The 18,215-nt window shown below is 50.6% G+C and overlaps 1 protein-coding gene across 11 annotated transcripts in view; it reads right to left on the reverse strand.

Annotated features, from left to right (window-relative positions):
• Positions 1-18,215, reverse strand: part of P4HA2 (prolyl 4-hydroxylase subunit alpha 2) — a 78,732-nt gene that overhangs the window by 22,680 nt on the left and 37,837 nt on the right. For 6 of the 11 annotated variants that reach the window (XM_073802504.1, XM_073802503.1, XM_033853143.2 and 3 more), the window contains exons 2-8: positions 17,692-17,952; positions 9,533-9,632; positions 8,828-8,924; positions 8,389-8,540; positions 5,259-5,396; positions 1,552-1,791; positions 74-267 (exon numbers count right to left, since the gene is read on the reverse strand). In XM_073802504.1, coding sequence (XP_073658605.1) covers positions 74-267; positions 1,552-1,791; positions 5,259-5,396; positions 8,389-8,540; positions 8,828-8,924; positions 9,533-9,632; positions 17,692-17,727 — 957 coding nt within the window. In that variant the 5' untranslated portion in view covers positions 17,728-17,952. Of the gene's footprint in view, positions 1-73; positions 268-1,551; positions 1,792-5,258; positions 5,397-8,388; positions 8,541-8,827; positions 8,925-9,532; positions 9,633-10,818; positions 10,908-17,691; positions 17,953-18,215 lie in introns of all 11 variants that reach the window. The other 5 variants (XM_033853149.2, XM_033853147.2, XM_033853148.2 and 2 more) reach the window with 5 other exon arrangements.

Genomic DNA, 18,215 nt, shown 5'->3' on the forward strand with positions numbered 1-18,215 from the left:
TTCCTCAGATCTGCCTGTCCAGAGCCAAAGTCTAGGTCCACAGCCTGGGCCCTGACCCATCCACGTGTCTCACCAGTTTGACACCCTCCCCACGACAGAGGCTCTCGTAGATATCCCTCTCGGGCAGGTAGTCCACAGGCCTCTCATATATGCCCTCCTGGGGTGCTAGTTCAGCTTCTGTGTGATTCAATAACATTTTTTCTCTTTCTTCCTCCAACAACCGTTCAAAGTAGCGCAGATTCCCTCCAGCTCGTTCATGGCTTGGGTCTAGAAAAAGCAAAGAAGAAGAAGCAAAAGGAAACCACAAACATCTGTTAGATCATTTAGAGAAATTATTCTGTAAGTGGTTTTCTCTCCCAGCAGCTCACTCGCACGCAGCATTCTGCCTTCCACAGCACCTAAGCACAGTTCGCTGGTCGTAGAGGAAAGGCCAACAGAGGTTCTCCCTACTCTGGTCAGAGATGAGAAATGAGCAACAAGAGCGGGGCGCAGGGGACGCTTAGCCACCAACACAGCTCTCCTCCGGAATTCCCTGGAAGTCCCAAGGACACAGGTCCAGAGAAGCAGGCCAGAGTTCTGCCTCCTCCTCCCCACTTGGCTGTGTGCTAGTTACAGCCGTCCCCTAGAGTACATCCACTACTGGTGACATCACATGCTGGCCACAGCTAGAAGGCAGGCTGAAACACCGGCGGCAAGAAGGGCCACATGACACTCCCACAGCTTTGTCCTGTGGGCCTCACAACAAGAAGGAGCAAGCTTGGCAGGATTACTGTGCTACCCCTCAGATGAGGAAACTGCGGCCCAAAGATGTTACAGATTAAGGTTAGGTTATTCAGAAGAGGAATCCAGGTGTCCTGACTCCCTGTACAAGGCTCTTACAAACACGACAGAGTCCAAAAAAGCTCTCTTCCCACATCCATCTTACAGACATTCACACTAGCTGGTCTCAGACCCAAAGCCCATGAAAAGGAGCAGTGAAAGGAAGTCTTTGCTGGTCTGTGAAATCTCAGACTATGATATCCCATATATGAGTAAGAGGTGGAACAAATGGGTTCTTAAGACACAGTGCTTTTGATCCCCTTCAGTCTAACCCCACAGGACAACTGAAATCACCAAAGCCATGGCAAGTCCACCAGTTAGACCTCAGGGCTCTAACAGGTCAGGTCACTGTCACTGCAGCAACCCTGAAATACAGCTTGCCTCTCAAGCTATTCCTGACGCAGTATAGGCTCCACCCTACATAGCAGCAGATGCACTGAAGCACTGGATTCGTATGTAGAAATGGACTAGGAATCCATGTGTAGGGCCACGGGTGCCATAGGCCTGAGTGTATCCATCAGTGATTGGGCAAGGGCTAAGCCAGAACTACAGTGGGTAAAGAGCTAGCTGGCAGCTGGACTGCGCCTGAAAGCAGCAAAGCATTAGTCAGTGGCTAGGCGGCAGGTCAGACTGGCTCAGTTCCTGGAGAGCAGTCAGGTAGTGGCCAGCAGGGTGACCAGTTCCCCTGCTACCTCCCCCTCTGCATCTGACCTTCCCCTAGAACCTCCTTACCAAGGGAGAGCAGTCGGCGGGTGAGCTCCAGGGCACGGTGCAGGTCACCCAACTGGAAGACGGCATAGCTCAGATAGTCCAGCACCTGGGCCTTGGATGTGGTGGCCTCCTCCCCTGCATCGAGCTGCTTCAGCACCTGTTCCATCCACAGCACTGTGTGGTAATAGTCTCCTTCATTGTAGGCCGAGCGGCCCATCCCAAAGCAGTCGTCCACGCTCAGCACTGCCTGGTACTTGGTTCCTGCAGCAGGAGAGGCAAATAGTCAGGCTCAAAGAGCCTCTGGGTTAGGGAGAAAGATTCCCCCATTGAGGGAGCCCGGGTCCCTGGGTCGGGGGCATCAGCCCAGCAGAGCCCCACCAGAATTTCAGACCACACACCTCCAAGGGCCATTAGTACGGAAAGCACAGCCAGGCTGGCCCTGCCTCGGGCTGGGGTGCACAGCCTACCTCCTAACTTCAGACTCCCCAAATGGGAAGGGTCCTTTGTTACGGAAGAGCCAAGGAAGCCCAAGGAATAGTGTTCAGGAAAGTATAAAGGTCCTGTGAGCCACATGGCAGATGTCTATGAGGCAGCTGGCCATTTGAGACTGGAAGTCAGAAAAATAAGTTAAATATAAAAAAACAGAACTTAGGTGGCAGGTAAAGCCATGGATGAAGATAATCGCTTCCAGAAATAGTGTCAGGAAAGAGTAGAGAAGGTGGCTGAGGCCAGGGCCCCAGAGACCACCTATACAGAAAGGACAGAGTGAATAACACTGAGAAAGAAACAGAAGGAGCAAGAGTGATGTGACAGATGCCAAGGGAGAGCAAGAGATAAGACTGCAGTGCCAGCTTTGACCACTAGGTGGTGGGGCCCTTGGTGAAGATCAATTCAGCAGGTCCTGTGACTACAGGTCATCTGCTGTTGGCTCAGCGCTGGAAAGTGACCATGAAGAGAGTTTCAAGTCAAAAAGGAGATGTGGTGTGTAAGCTATGGGGAGATACAGGGTTTAGGCTGTGACCCTCCCTGGAAAGCAAGGGAGTTTCCCTACAACCCCATCAAGAGCAGCCTAGGCATGGCTGACATGGAAGAGTTGCCTCAAAGCAGGCTCTTGCTGCCTGATGTCCAAGATGTCCAGGATGAAACCCCTGATGCAATGTGTTGGCTGCTTCAGAGACCAAGCGTTGCTCGCCATGATGGCTCAGGAACAGACAATGTGGGACAGGAAAATGGGGAGAGTAAACACAAGACAGAGCTAGTAGGCAGACCACAGATTGGGGTGGGGAGGTCCTTGAGTCCCTGTTCACTCTCCACGTACCTCCACAGATCTCTGGCTCTGTAGGCCGAGGGACTAAACACTGATGGAGGCAGTATAACACAGCTGAGTGAGCTGGACAGAACAGGGTCTGTGTGGGCCTAACTATGGCAACCCACAACTGTGTGACTATGGACAAGTTACGTAGCCCCTCTGATTCTTAGTCCCTTATCTCTAAATAGAGATAATACCATCAGTTTTAGAGGACTTGCGCCAAGAATTCAACAAGACGACATATGAAAGTGTCTCCTATGATTCCCCAGAGTGGTAATAATCAGTAGCTATTATCAACATGTCTCACAGATACCAAGAATGTCAAGAATGGCTCCCAGACACTCAGCATCCTTCCCAGAAGCCAACTTGAAAGTCTGCTCCCTAGAGAGTGTTCCCTGGAGAATGCCAGCAGAGCTGAGGGCTGAAGGGCAATCACACGTGATGAAACCCAGCTGAAGGGGGTAATGGTATTCCTGCAGAGGTTGTGGGATGAACAAAGAAGCTGAGCAGTGGCAAAGCTTTAGTACAACAGACAAGGAAGCCAGGGAGATGGTGCCACACAGGACCACAAAAACCACACATTAAGAGGAATTTGGTTTAGCCCTAAAAGTTAAGCATTGTGATCAGGAACTCATGTAAAAAGATATGTGCTTAAGACCACATGGAGGATGATTTTAAGGAGTGAGCTGGAGGTATACAATAAATTAGAATAATATTTCAATAATCCAGTTGAGAAAGAAGTGACCATGAGGCTGGAGTTAGGGCCTCCAAGTACAAAAGACATTGTAGGGAGGTAGAATCCAGAGCAGCCAGTGGATGGAGTGCTTTTTGCTGATGTAAGGAGGAAAGACAGTAGACAGTTCAAAAAGGGATGAGGATTTCAGTTTGGGACACGTGAATTTTAAGGAGTCCAAGGAACATCCAAGTAGAGATGTCCCACAGCCATTTGCCTGCACTGGTTGAAAGCTCAGAAGACAAGCCCTGACAGGGAACACAGATCTGGATGTCATCCATGTACAGGTGATACCTCAAGTGATGGAAATGGCTGGGCTCACTTGGAGAAGGTGCTTAGGGAGACACCAGGTAGGGGTGGCATCCTGGGGAACAACTCCCATCCACCCCTCATTTCCCCTCCAGGATATGCACGGGTCTGTTAACTGAATGTAAAAGGTCAATGCCTGGCTCTCTCTTCCCACCAACCATTCTCACAGCTACAGGGTGAAAATATCCTGCAGGTGCCCCAAGTCACCTTCTCTCTCTGGCCTCATTGCCTGGCTTGGTCCAAAATCTGACTGAGTGAGGATTAAGGAGAAGTCTACACTCCTTCCTGTTGGCTCACTGGACTCCTCAGTACCAAGGCTCCAGGCCCTGACCAGCCGGCAACACAGTGCATCCCTCCCCCTCACCGTGATTCCCTCCACTGTGCCTCCTACAGGGTCCCCACGGGTGAGGTGGCATCCAAGGTCTAATGGAGTCTAACTGAATCCCTGGGTTTATTGGCCTTTAATAGCCCCCAAACCCCAACACGTCTTCTTATAAACATACTGAGGCAGACAACCGAATTGAAAAGGGGCCTATAAAAAAATGAGAGAGAGAGGAGCCAAAAGAGAAACAGCCAAGATCAGTGCCCCAGCATTCAAAGGAGGGGAGACTATCAGGAAGAATGGGGCAATCAGTGTGCCAAATGCTGCTGAAGAGCTAAAGAACATTCTGCCTGAAACCTGTCTACTGGCTTTACCAGCCAAGTGGCCACTGGTGACCTTGCAGGGGCAGGATTGGCCAATGGGGGGGAAAGATGCCAGACTTTGTGTGTTCAAGAGGACATAGGAACCAAGGAAGTAGAGAAAGAGTGTGGATGACTCTCCAGCTGCCTAGCCAGGAGGGAGAAGAAATCAGTCAGCAGCAGAGACTCAAAAGGACCTTGGATCCTGAGGGAGTGGTTTGTTAGATAAGCAAGAACAGAGCATGTGGAGAAGAGTCCAGAGAGGTGGACACAGAATGAACAGGGGCAGAGACTGTAACTGAGGGCACACAGGACATGGGGCAATGAATCCAGAGATCAGTCTTAGGCAAGATGAAATCGGAGGGTGGGGAATAGAAGTGGGTGCGGATGCAGACCTGAGTGGTGCCCTGGGGACAGAGACCAAGGAGGTCCTGAGCAGCAACCTCGGCATTCTCTGAGCTGAGAGAGGACAGGCCTGGGCTAATACCGGAGGGAGGTGGTGGGGCAGGGGCTGAGGGGAGACAGTTGTCATGGGAATAGAGGACTGACAGCAACTGGAAACCTAAGAAAGAACTACAGCCAGAGGTCGTGGTGAGCCTGAGCGTAGAGACCATGAGTCAGCAGTGGCTCCATCCTTGTCCATACACCACAGCAGACACACAGGCTGGACAGGCTTTGCATGGAGTGGTGAGTTACCTGGAAGCTCGCCTTTGGAAATTGTGTCTGGGTCCAGTTTGTATGTGTCCTGAAGTCTCATCAAGGCCTTGGCGGCTCCTGTTTCATCTTCATCAGTGGGAAAGAACTGTCGCTGCACTGACAGGTTGGCAATAAAGCCTTCCAAAGGAGAGAGTGAGAACAAAAGGTTACCCTGGTCCAGGGATAGAATTCCACCTGGAACCAGACAGGCACCCAGCGGAGGGTCTCTGGCTAGTGCAATCTCCCTGCCCCTTCCCTCAAAGGCTGTTTCCCCTTCCTCCAGGAAGCCCTCCTTGATGGCTCCAGTCCAGGGAGACCTCCCCTTTCTCACTCCTCACTGTACCAACTGCCTGTGCTGCTCATTTGGAACTGAAGAGAAAGGCCCCCTAACACTAATTAACACATGGGAATCTGAGAGTCTTGGCGTGGAGATAGAAGGAAAAGAGGACAGTGAGGGTAACTGACAGGGACACAGGAAAGGACTCAGGGAGGACTTGCTGACCACTCAGTGGAAAACAAATCACATGGAAAACCTTGATCCAGGATTATTAGCCTGGCCAGGTAATCACAGATTCCTAGCCTACATCTCAGGTTGAACAGCCCAAGGGACAGAAGTGGTCAACTCAGAGAGCCCAGCTGGCCACTCATTACTGACCACTGGCCCTTATCATCCAGAAGGGTGATGATGACAGTCCTGGAGGTGTTTGGTGCTGTCCCCACGCCAAGATTAGGGACTGGAGAATCATCTGACCAAGGTCAGTATTAGGTGGGGCTGCATAAGCCCGGCATGGTTCCCCTGAGAGACCACACTGGGCCTTGCTCTGCTTACTAGGGCACTCCTACCACTCAGACCCACAATGAGCTCAGGGCATGAGTTCCCCAACTGTGGTGCTCAAGACCACAGCCTGGAGCCTGGGAGAGCCCCTGAGCACAGAAGCACCCAAGGAAGCTGTTTGGGGACTCCAAGCCCTAGTTGTAAAGCAAGATATACACCTCCTGCAATCTCAGGACTCCAGGTGGAGGCCAGGCCCTCCCATGCTGATTCAGAGGCTTCAGTTGTGCTCATAAGCTGAGAATTAGTAGGGGAAGTCCAAGGCCATTTCTTCTCTGGCCTCTTCCCCAGAGCAGCAGGACCCATAGCCACCTACTCTCACGACCTCAGGCTCAAACACCCACTTCTAGCCCTGCCTGGGGACCCAGGGACCAAGATGCTGCAACCCTGTCTTCCTCACGGCTGCATGGTCAGGGACTCTATGAGTTTACAATCCAGGGGAAAAAAATGCTTCCAGAAAAAGCCACATTGTTAGCATGTCTCCCTGCCTCCCCCTCTCCCCATTTCAGGGGAAAGAACTCTGAAAGAAAGAGGTGAAAACAACGTATTGCTGTCTGGGGCTGTCCTGTCTCCCTCCGGGTAATTATAAGGTTTTCCAGAGGAACCAGATGTTGACGGTGGGGGATGGGTATGAGGAACAAGACTTGAGAACAGAAGATCATATGGGCAGGCTTATTCTCCCACACTGCAGGCAGGACAGCCAGTTCTGAGCTACAGGCTCAGGCTGGGAGGCAGGGTCTGGGAAAGGCAGCCGTGGCTTCTGGAGGCAGTGAGCTCACTGGGCACAGCTCCGCCCGGCTAAGCTCACCAATCCCTGCCCGGAGGCCACCCTGCTCCCAGCCAAGCCCAGCCCAGTCTGGCCATAAGGGCTAAAACGCCTCAGCCCCCGAGAGACAACGATGAGTCTGAAGTTAATCAGCACTTCCAACTCAGGGAGAAGAGACAGTGAGTCCAGGGGGGCTGGGCTCAAGGCTGGAATTAGAAGGGCCCACCTCCAGGCCTGCCCCACCATCTCCTGCTAAGAGGAAAATATCAGAGCATAGAAAGTACTACCATAGTAAAAGACTAAGCACAGTTAAAGCTTTAAATAAGTTCATACTCTAACCTGCAAATCCCACTTATAGGAATTTATCATGAGAAAATAATCAGAGATGGGCATAAAGATATGAGTAAGATTGCTGATAATCTGGAAACAATTCCACATCCACTGACTTGACCAGTTTTACACTACACCAGTATGACATATTACTGTCCAGCCATTAAAACCATGTTGCAGAAGGACATTTAAAGGACATATAGAGAAGCTGAAAAATTCAGGAAAACAGTATATGCTTATGTCACAAATCTGCCAACAGATAATGTTTTCTTTCTAAAAGATATGAATGGTGGGCTTCCCTGGTGGCGCAGTGGTTGAGAGTCTGCCTGTCGATGCAGGGGACACGGGTTCGTGCCCTGGTCCGGGAAGATCCCACATGCTGCGGAGCGGCTGGGCCCGTGAGCCATGGCCACTGAGCCTGCGCGTCCAGAGCCTGTGCTCCGCAGTGGGAGAGGCCACAACAGTGAGAGGCTCGTGTACCCCCCCCAAAAAAAAAGAAAAAAAGAAAAGAAATAAAAGATATGAATGGGAATGAATTTAGGTGAGGCCCGTGCTCCCCAGCTTGCACTGGTCCCACCACTTAGCCCACTTATCTTATTTTTGTTAATTCATTTGGTCCCTCGAAGCAAATAAGTTTGCATTCCACGATATATACGTATGATTCCATTTTTTTAAATGTATATACATGTGTAAAAAGACTAGAATTTTAACAGTGATTATCACTAGGCAATTGGATTAAGAACTGTAATTTTCTTATATGATTGTTTTTGTGTTTTCCAACATTTCTATAAATATGTATTACTAAAGCGTAATTAGAAAAAAGTCACTACCAAAAAAAAAAGGGACCCAAAAACACTAGGAAAAGGCAAGAACTGATTTTTTTTTTTTTTTGACCACGTAGCACGGCATGAAAGATCTTAGCTCCTGACCAGGGATCAAACCCGTGCCCCCTGCAGTGGAAGCTCAGAGTCCTAACCACTGGACCACTAGGGAATCCCGAAGAACTGATTATTATAACATATTAAAAGCAAGGACAGACAACTGCCAGGTCCCCACAGAGATGACAGCCACTGGACTGGCAGGCTGCACGTTCACACACTGCACGTGCACACCCCTACCCAGGACAGTTTCAGACCCACACCCCCCAGGTGCCAGCACACAGACATACTGGCTCACCCAACCACCTGCTCACTGTCCCTCACCTGCAGCTGAGTTCTGCAGGACAAGGTCCTCCAGCGCAGGCCAGTCTGTGTTTAGTCGCTTCACCAGTTTATAGGCATTCACAGGGTGGGACAGGTAGCCTTCAGGGTCAGCAGCTGACTTGCTGGTCAGGGCTTCCATTTTGTTGGCCCAGCTGTGGAACCAGAGAAAAAGGAAGGTTAACACACGGATCTTGACCTATGGTAATTTTCCTGGTGAGATTCAGGGGGTCTCTATTTAAAAAGGAAAAAGCAGTGAGTCCTTAGCCCACATACTTAGCTACTCTGGGAGACTGGCATGAAGTAACCTCCAGGCCAGCCCCACATTGCCTCCTCAAGGGCTTCCTCTTATGGGCACCCAGGATGGGTTCTGGGGGTGGGGGGTGGGGCAGGGGAGGAGGGCTGGCTCAGGGTGGGTGTGGGGATTTAGGACATTAGACACCTCTTAATCTTAGAGAGCTTGGCTTCCTCCACCAAGATGTACTCCTTCAGGGACAGCACCAGGTCCTTCTCTGCATAAATCAGGTCTGTCATGTGCCCTGCAAGGGAGAGAAAAAAGGGCCAGTAAGAAATGGATGAGGGACATCCAGCTCCCAACCTGAGGCACAAAACGTCAGCACAGAGGCCAGCCCCCTGGGCCAAGGGCATATCAACTCTCTTGGGATCATGGGGACCTAGAGTTAAAGGAGGCCTAGACATTCGTATGGTCCTGGCCCCCCGCTTCAGGAAGAGAGAGGCAGAGGCTCCAAGGGAATGTTAAGTGCACTGAGGACACCTTAAGGAAGAAACCCCAAATCTCATTCTCCCACTGCCACCCAGTTGGGTCATGTTATGGGACACAGACATCCTGGGGGCTTCTCTGCTCAGAACTACTCTCTAGTCCAGGAGAAAGTTGGTCAGAAATGCCAGGCAGCCCAGGAGCAGCCTGCACTACCCAGGGTGAAGGCTCAGCTGAGACAGCTGGCTCCCAGGAAGGACATCCAGGTCATCAGGGCTCAGAGGGGGAAACAGCAGCTCTCCCCAGATCTGGTCAAAACCAGTGGATGAGGCCATCCTACCCTGAATGAGAACAGGCCTCAGGCAGTGACATCCCCTGGCACATGAGCCAAGGATTGCTCAGGTAGACAACAGTCCTGTTGGCACATACCAATAGAAGTAAAGAATTCAGCCTGCACACAGCCCAGGACACCAAACCAGGCCACCAGCAACATGGATACCCAGAGTTTCATGGTCACAGAGGGCAGTGTCTGCAAGGCATTCAGTGATAGTAGTCATTAGATCAACAATGGTAAAAAGCAACTTAAGTAAGGATACACATACACATGTGCACATATATACACACATTCAAACATGCCGAAATCCTGACCTAACACACAGAAGCCAGGGAAAATATTCAGGACCACCAGTGGAAAGATGCCAGGGTATAGAACCAGAGATGTATGCTTAATTCTGTCCCCTGCTCTGGGAGGCCCAGTGCCCTTGGGAGAGACTCTGCCTTTCGACTTCTGGTAACCACTGACAGCACGGGAAGGCTGAATGGAGGTGGAGGCCGTGGACGACAGTCACCTCTGGGTCTAATAGTCTGTCAGTTCAAGATTCTGGCCCAGACCTCTTCTCTGTTTCTGTCTTTCCTTCCAACACAGGTGTGAGGACAGTGCCAGGTGCTGAGGACCCAGATGTAACACACAGTCCCTGCCCACAAGAAGACAAAGTACAGGAGAGACAATGACAGAAAGAGAACTTGACACAATATGCCCCAGGGGACCCACACCCAAAATAAGGTGCACAGCAGATGGTGAGCCCGAAGAGAAATCAGACTGCTCCCTGCTGGTCTGCACCTGGCCACAGTTAGAGCAGACACTGCTCTTCCTGTAGTGAGCTCCTTGGAAGACACTGTCCTCATGGAGAATCACCATTCGCAAATATTTACTAAAGACCCACATATGCCAGGCACTGAGCTACGCACTCGGGATACAAAAATGAATCGGCCACACAGGGCCAAAACCTTAGGCCAGGCTGGGTTGCTGACATGAGTAAGAGGTCAGCTGCTGTCTTCTCATCAGCCTAGAAATAGCGAGACCCAGCTCTGAAGGCAGCAGGCACACCATGGGGCAAGCCCCACTGGCCGTGGACCCAAGTACACAATGGAGACTTTGGACATCATCTCCAAGCTCAGCCATGCAGCCTGGAGCACGCTGAAGGAACAGCACCCACGTAAGCCCCAGTTCTGTCAGTCCCTCCTCTTCCTGCTCTACTTCAGCCAAGCCCCACTGGAAATTTACTGAGAGAAAACAAGGACTATAAAGGAAATACAAATGCTTTCTCTCCAAAATGTAAGCCTTATCTCACAGAATTCTAAGTCTGAGCTAACGCCAGCTCAGCGGTTTTTTGCCTGCGATGATTAGATGCACAGTCACGCCCACCATTCCTCACCTCACCCTTTCAGAAGAAATTCCAATCCACTGTGGTTCCAGATTAGGCTCAGAGAAGCCCAACCACGACCCCCACCCTCAAACGGGTTCCTATATGAGGAAGAGGAGAGAATAAGTGAGTGTCCCCATTTGTTCATCCCTTGCCAAATGTCTGCAGAGCTGACATCATGCCCATCAATACCCTAGGTGTCAGGGGCCCAGAGATACACAGAACAAGATCCTTCAGCCCACAACCTACTGCAGGGTAGGGAGTATGGGCTAAGGGATCCATTATAAAGTTAGGGCAGCAGATGAAAGCAAGTCACCGAGAAGAGGTGAGACGGCCCAGCCTAGCCCCAAGGTAAAGCCCAGATCCCCCTTTTGCCAGCCACAAATCTGCTCCCAGGTCTCAGCATACCACATCTCCACCCTGGGATTCCAGAAGGCCTCTCTTCTTGCTTACATAAGACCCATTCACAGGGTTAGGGTCTGCTCCTTGTACTTCAAGAGGCTTCATCAGCTCAGAAGAACACCTTCTGTATGTGTGTAGGGAGGGAACAGTAAAAACCCAGAGCCAGGAGGCTGTATCTGTGGACAATGAGGCATCAGCCAACTACCCATCAGGCTGGGGTGATGGGAGAGCAGTGCCCAGGCAGGAGACCAGACCAAACACGGTTGGAAGTTGGGGGGCACCAGTGTTTGTCCCCTGTTCCGTCACCAGTTGCAGCGGCATGCCCATTCAGAGATCAGGTAACAAATTTAAGGGAGGGAGAAGACTCTCTGTTCCTTTCAAGTCACCCTGGTGATACTGCCCATGGTTCATGCCTTACAGCACTCAGGAAAAAGCAGCCAAGTTCCTTCATTACATGAATACCAGCTGTCATTTCTCTGGAATGTGCTATCTGGCTTAGACTGAGCCTATCGACGAATCCCAGCCTGGAGGCAGAGCCCAAAGAACCACAGATGGGATTCTGGGCTGACCAAGAGCCTACGAAGTCCTGCTCTGATGGAGGAGGGGGATGACAACCCTGCTGGTCCAGAGAGCTAGGCGCTCCCACGCAGCCCCCAGACCACCACAATCAACACTGCCACCCCAGGCAAAGGTACACTAGAGTCCCAGCCTATTTCTCCTGATCCTGAGCCCCCGAACACTAATTTGTATTAGGTGTACAAAAGGCCATCTAATCAGGGTCAGGCTGGGAGGAGGCAGTCTCCAAGAAAGACTGTGTGCCACAGAATGGGAAAAGCCAACCACCTACATGCCCCCCATCCCATCTCATACCTATACCCAGAGCTTGCTTATGACAGAATAAGTGGGAGCATGTATGCCTGCCCAGTGCCCCCACCAGTGTCCAGTGCTGTCAAAAGCCCTCCAGGAACCCTCAGAAATCCATGCTGAATAGGCCTAGAAATGGACAACATTGAGGCCCCTTTTATGAAAATAAAGTATCACCAAGTCTGAACAGAAAACCAATACTGAGTTTTTTCTGAGCTGCATCCCAAGTTCAGAACAAAGTCTGGCCCAACAACAACAGCAAAAAAAAAAAAAAAACCCTCACCACAGACTTGTTCATTCCAGGAAACTGTAACAACAGAAGATGTTACATTTCTTCCAAACAGTGGATTGTTATGGATTGTGTAAAAATGGACACTGTGGGCACATTAACATTGAGAGAAGATCAAAGCATCCCGTTAAGTGAGAAAAGCAGGCTCCCAAACAAGATATACTCTGTGATTTCATTTTTATAAGGAAAAATGTTTATATATGGAAATTTACATACCTGCATATATATATGCAAGCGGAGAGTCAGAAATCTAGTTGTATATTGGTGAAATCATTTTATTTTTCTCTTTATGTTTACTTTATTTCCTAATCTTTCCACAAGGAGTTCTATGGGAAATTTAAAATATATTTCATATTTAAAATGAAAAGAAAACAAAGCAGGCCCTCTCAAACGGACTCCAAAGCGGCCCAGCAGCCTGAGTTTGGACCCCCACAGGGAGGTCCTCCAAAGCCTGCCAACACCCCAGTGACAATAAATCACCCACCAGGCGACCGACACTATTTCTAAGCACAGGACAATTCCAAGACATACAATCACAGGCCTTAGCACGCCCGCTCTTTGGAAAGGACGTTTACAACCCGGCCAAATAACCATGAAAAGATGTTTCCAACTGCAAACCAGCAGTGTCCTTAGCTTCTCCCCTTACCTCATCAGGCAGGAACTTCTGCCAAGCTCCCAGCTGCAACCCAAATGCAACAGCTTGAGTTTTAACAATGTATTTGTCTGGCTTAGCTCTGAACAAGAGGCTGCCTGCCTTCTGTGAAGGGGCAAAATGAGCCTGAACAGGGCTCCCCGCAGCGGTCTTACCTCCCAGTAGTGTGGCCAACTCTGAATGGCAGAGCCAAGAGGACCTGCGTGCTCAACCTAGGAAGAGTTCAACAGAGGCTCCAGGAGGCCCTACCTACCTATGCACATGGCTGTCCATTTGGGCCCATAAGCTGCTCTCACTGGCACCTCAGGGAAGCATGGGCGGCACCCTACTCTCCCTACCTGATGTCATGCCTCAATCATCACCCTGATTTGAGCCACCCCTACGTCCCTCTTGCAGCTACACTGGCCCCTACCTGCACTGGTCTCTCATCTTACGTGGCCTCCCTCCCACCTCTGCTCTACAAAATAGCCATCACAGGTTACTACAGCTCCTCATTTGGTCTCTTTCTCCCTAAGAACCCTCCAAAGGCTCTCCACTACTCTCAGGACAAAGTCCAAATTACTTAGCCCTAAGGGACTTTTTGACTCTGCGTGACCTGGCCCTACTGCCCTCTCCAGCCCCATCTCATGACTCCAGGTTTCATACCTTCAACTACCACATCACATGAAAAACATTCTCCTTCACTGAGAACCTAACAAAGCCTAGATGTGCATGCATACCTATCCTTATGCAGTTGTCCCTCAGTATCCACAAGGGATTGGTTCCAGGAGGCCCTGCAGATACCAACATCCACAGATGCTCAAGTCCCTTATATAATAGGTGTAGTACAGCCAGCCTTCCGTATCCACAGGTTTTGCATCTGCGGATATGGAGGGCTGACCGTAATTTCTCTATCCAGTACCTGGACATGTTGACTTGTACTTCCCACGTGGGTACCATCAAAACTCCAAAGTCTCCTGCTTCAGTAACTAGACAATTAAGTAGCAGAAAAGGCTGTATAAACCAACATGCAAAAGCCAGTTGGGTTTTCAATCAGTCTTGGCAAAGACTTGGCAGTCCAGGTAAGACTACCTTATAAGGAACTACAGGAAAGAATAAAATCCACACACCACTATACTGGATGCATCTGATATACCACCTTGTACTCTCCTGGCCTCACCTGCCTTCTGGGCCCTGGGCCACTTGCTCTGCCTCAGACCCAGTGAAGGAGACTGTGCAGTCCCCAAATCTCTGACTCTCCCTGCTACTTCTAGACTCCAGCGAAGCACCACGCTGACCTCCCCAGGGGCCCTGGGAGTGCAACTGAGGAGTGAGCATGGGGGAATTAACTCCTCCTGGGGCAACTGTGACTAATGAAGAACAGAAACAAGAGGACGTCAGCAGATAAATTCCCTCTCCAGGCCTTCACTGAGAAACTGTTCTGCAGCACGGGGCTTCTGAAGAGTTCACCCAGAGATGTCCTTCATGGCTGAGCAACTAGTGTATCTCTGTGCAGACTGGCCAGCTTGCTAATGCACCACCTTGTATATGCTTCGCCTCCTTCTCGACCTCACTTTTATTTTCCCTTACCCTTGCTACTCCACAACCGTACCTTCTAACAAAGCGTTAAGTACTTAAGCTCTGCCTTGGGCTCTGTTTTCTAGGCTAAGATAACCACTATTCATGTTTCCAAAAATCTTTCATTTCTACCATCTAATCCTCACCAACACCTTGTAAACTAGATAATCATCTCCATTTCAGATATAGATATATAAGATACATAACTGAGACTGAGAGTTTCCTGCACACCTCACATGCTACAGGAAATTAATGGCAGAGCCCAGACTCAAATCCAAAACATACTTTCTACTATATATTGCTGCCTTCAATCCTACTCAGTAACATCTGTTGTCTTATAGCACAAGGACTTCCCAAAAGGAGGAGCCACACTTTGGCCTAGCAGAACAGGCCTGCCCAGGTCAAGGACTTTATTGTGGTTCACAAAGCAGCCTCATGACGTCCGTGGCTGGATCCCACCAGACGGCAGACAGCAACATGGACCCAGAAGACAAAAACATGGTGCTTCAAGTCCAAGTGAGCAGTCACTCCTGCCCAGACACCACAGCACTCACAAATGACCGAATGGCCCAGATCAGGGCAAGACAGTACAGTCTAGTAGGGAGGCACACCCACCCTGGGGTCAGAGACCCCCAGAATTAAAGCTTAGCTCCACAATCACTTCCAGGCTTTGGGGACTTAGACAAGTTACAGGGTCTCTTTGAGCCTCAGTTTTCCCATCTATTTAACAGTTAAAATAATAGAATCTGCATATCATAGGGCTGTTTTCAAGATTGAATAAGATGACAGATGTCAGTGGGCAGCCTAGCACCAGGCACAACTTATACCAGTCAAGAGCACCAAGGGTACTAGAGGAATGGCAATAGACCTGAAGCAGCCAGCTTCCTAGCTGATCCCTGGAGAGAAAGGAGGTCCAGTCTAGGGGACAATGAAGATGAAAACAAGACAGAAATTGAATCTCTTAACACTCCATGTCCCAGGAGTGTTAAGAGATTCAGCAGAGGGTGGAGTCAGGCGTAATGCAACATATTGACCATCAGGGAATAACTCTGAAAACTGGTCTATCACTGGCTCTAACTCTCAGCAAGGAAGGAAAGTTCTCTGGCAAAAACAGGTGACTGGACCAATACTCTAGAATCTCACGTATTTCTACGTCTCTGACCTGCTCACTCCGAGTTCCTACAAGTACCAGGCCTCAGGATCGCGGCCACACCCTGGGCCCTCAGGAATGCCGGGTACAGAGCAGGCTATGTTTTAGCAAGCACTTCATGAAAGGTCTAGAGCAGATGCTGGTCTGTGATCAGGCTCACATCCTATTTGAGCTGGGGAACTCACTACCCAAACATTTAATCCTCTGCCCTGCAATGACACCACTTGAACAAACACTCTCTCCTAGGTCTCCAAGACCTAGGTCTCCTCGGTCTCTAATCCAGACTTTTCATGCTCCTCTGCTCCTTCTGAGAATAAAAACTATATCCCTCATTCCACATTTCCAGCTCTAACCCCAGAGACCACAGGAGCCACCAGCCCTCTCTGCTCAAGAACAGACTGATGTCCCATCCTGGTGCCCTTCAAAAGTTCAAACTGCTAGATTTGAGCAACGTTTTCAAAGCTTAACTCTCACTCCAGCACCCTGTCTGGGCTTGCACGTGCCTGCATCACAGCATCTCCTGCCAACTTCCATCTGCATAGAATTAAACTCTTGAGAGATCCCAGGAGCCAGGGACACACCGGCCAGCCCAATGCACACTACAGCCAGCGTGGCCACACACTGGCCAAGGTCTTCCATCCAGTCTCAGACCCTCCCAAGGATGTGGGAGGGCAGAGTCAAAAAGGGAGGTTCTCTCAGGAAATGAGCAGACCCCCGATTCTCTCACCCCACTCATTCCTCAGGGCTGTACCCATGCGGTCTCCCCTTCTCACGAGCACCCACACTCTGAGCTCCTCCCTGGCACATGACCACCTGCCAGCGTGAAACAGCAATCTCAGAGAGACTGTGAGCCACCCATGGGCAAGGACAGTGCCACCGCCACTGCTTCCTTTCCCTCCTCCCTCATTCCAGCCCCAGGTACACTTTAAGCAGAAGCCCAGCACACAGGAGGTACTCCAGGAATGAACAGAGATTGGCTGTGGCCAGGCTAAACCAGTGACAAAGTAGGCACTCTCCTGGGCACACCCATTTCAGAGCATTGGACAGGGTAGAAGGGCCTATCACAAGCCACAGACAATACTCAGTCGCCACCATGTCTGCCTGCTGACCTCTCAGAGCACTAGGGTGGCCCACTATGACAGCATCTCTGGGATGAGGCCCCCAGCCAACACACTCCAACTCTGCTACGTGGCTTCCTTGGCTGGGCCACACAGCGCGTGGGCTTGGCCGTCTACAAATGATACCCAAGGATAAAAGGATTCAAAGCCCAAACGTTTTATAAGTAGGGAGAACTGAACAGAGAGGCTGGCCCTTGAGGCCCAGAATAAAATGAGAGACTGCACCCTGGAAGCTTCAGGGGCTGTTTAAGCACAAGCCAAAGGAAACCATGGTTCATTTAACAGAGAACTAAATCATGGAACCTGCTATCCCAGATGTGATACGGGCAGCAGCTTGCAAAACCATTCTATAAATTCTTAGGTGGACAGTGGATCTCTGCAAAATCAGGGACATTTGAGAATGCCCTAAGCTACAAAGCAATGTTCCCCAACTCCTGCTCTCAGGGCCAGGATCTCTTGCAAACGCACTGAGGTTGCTAAGCTTCAGATGGTTTACATCAAGCAGCACAAGCCTTAGGTGTCACTCTACAGCAGAAGACACCAGTCTCAGCCTTGGGAGGGGCTCTGATGTTCTTCTACACCACCTTAAAGGTGTCAGATTAGAAAACAGAGGCCAGGGGCCTCTGCCCTGAAGAAGGAGGGTTTATGCTGATCCATGTTTATGGTGCAAGGGTTCACTGAGCATCCTCCACATACAGGGCACGATACCAGGCACTGTCCTCTCACTTGAAGCTCTTTGGACAGGGTCCATGGGCAGCTATTCCCTAAAGTGTCCCTTCCCCCATCACCTTGCTTCCACTAGAGTGCCCAGGTCTGCTTCCACTCACACACGCTGTTCCTCTGTCCGGCTTACCCTTTCTTCTGCCTTCATCTGACCACTCCAGCTCATGGGTCACCTCCTCCAGGAAGCCCTCTGGCTTGAAGCATCCTGTCCTCTACCAAGTACCCACAGTCCGGTGCTCCTTCCCAGCACAGCACTCACCACACTGCCCGGGGCCTGGCCTTTCCTGGTCTTCCAGTCTGCCTGCCCCACTGGGCTAGCAACTCCTCGCAGTTTCTGATACGCAGAAGGGTCCGTTTGTTGAATTAATTAACTAGTTACAAGTCTCCGCGCCTGCTGAGGCAAAACCATGCAGGTTAGAAAAGGATGTCTGGAGGGGGGGAAAAGGAAAACAAAAACAAAACTTTCTCATCCAACAGCCTGTCTCAATGGGCAGCAAGCGGGGCCATGGCCGCAGACTCCCAGCCCTTTGGAGGCAGGATGGTGGACCTCCCTAATACTAAGCGGCCCCTCAGGGCCTGCCCGGCGCCCCTGCCTCCGCCTCCAACCTCTGGCAGCCTTCGGGCCAGGCCGCCCCTTCCCGGGAGCCTGACAGG

This window comes from Tursiops truncatus, chromosome 3 (assembly GCF_011762595.2).
Source record: "Tursiops truncatus isolate mTurTru1 chromosome 3, mTurTru1.mat.Y, whole genome shotgun sequence".
NCBI classification, from domain to species: Eukaryota; Metazoa; Chordata; class Mammalia; order Artiodactyla; family Delphinidae; genus Tursiops; species Tursiops truncatus.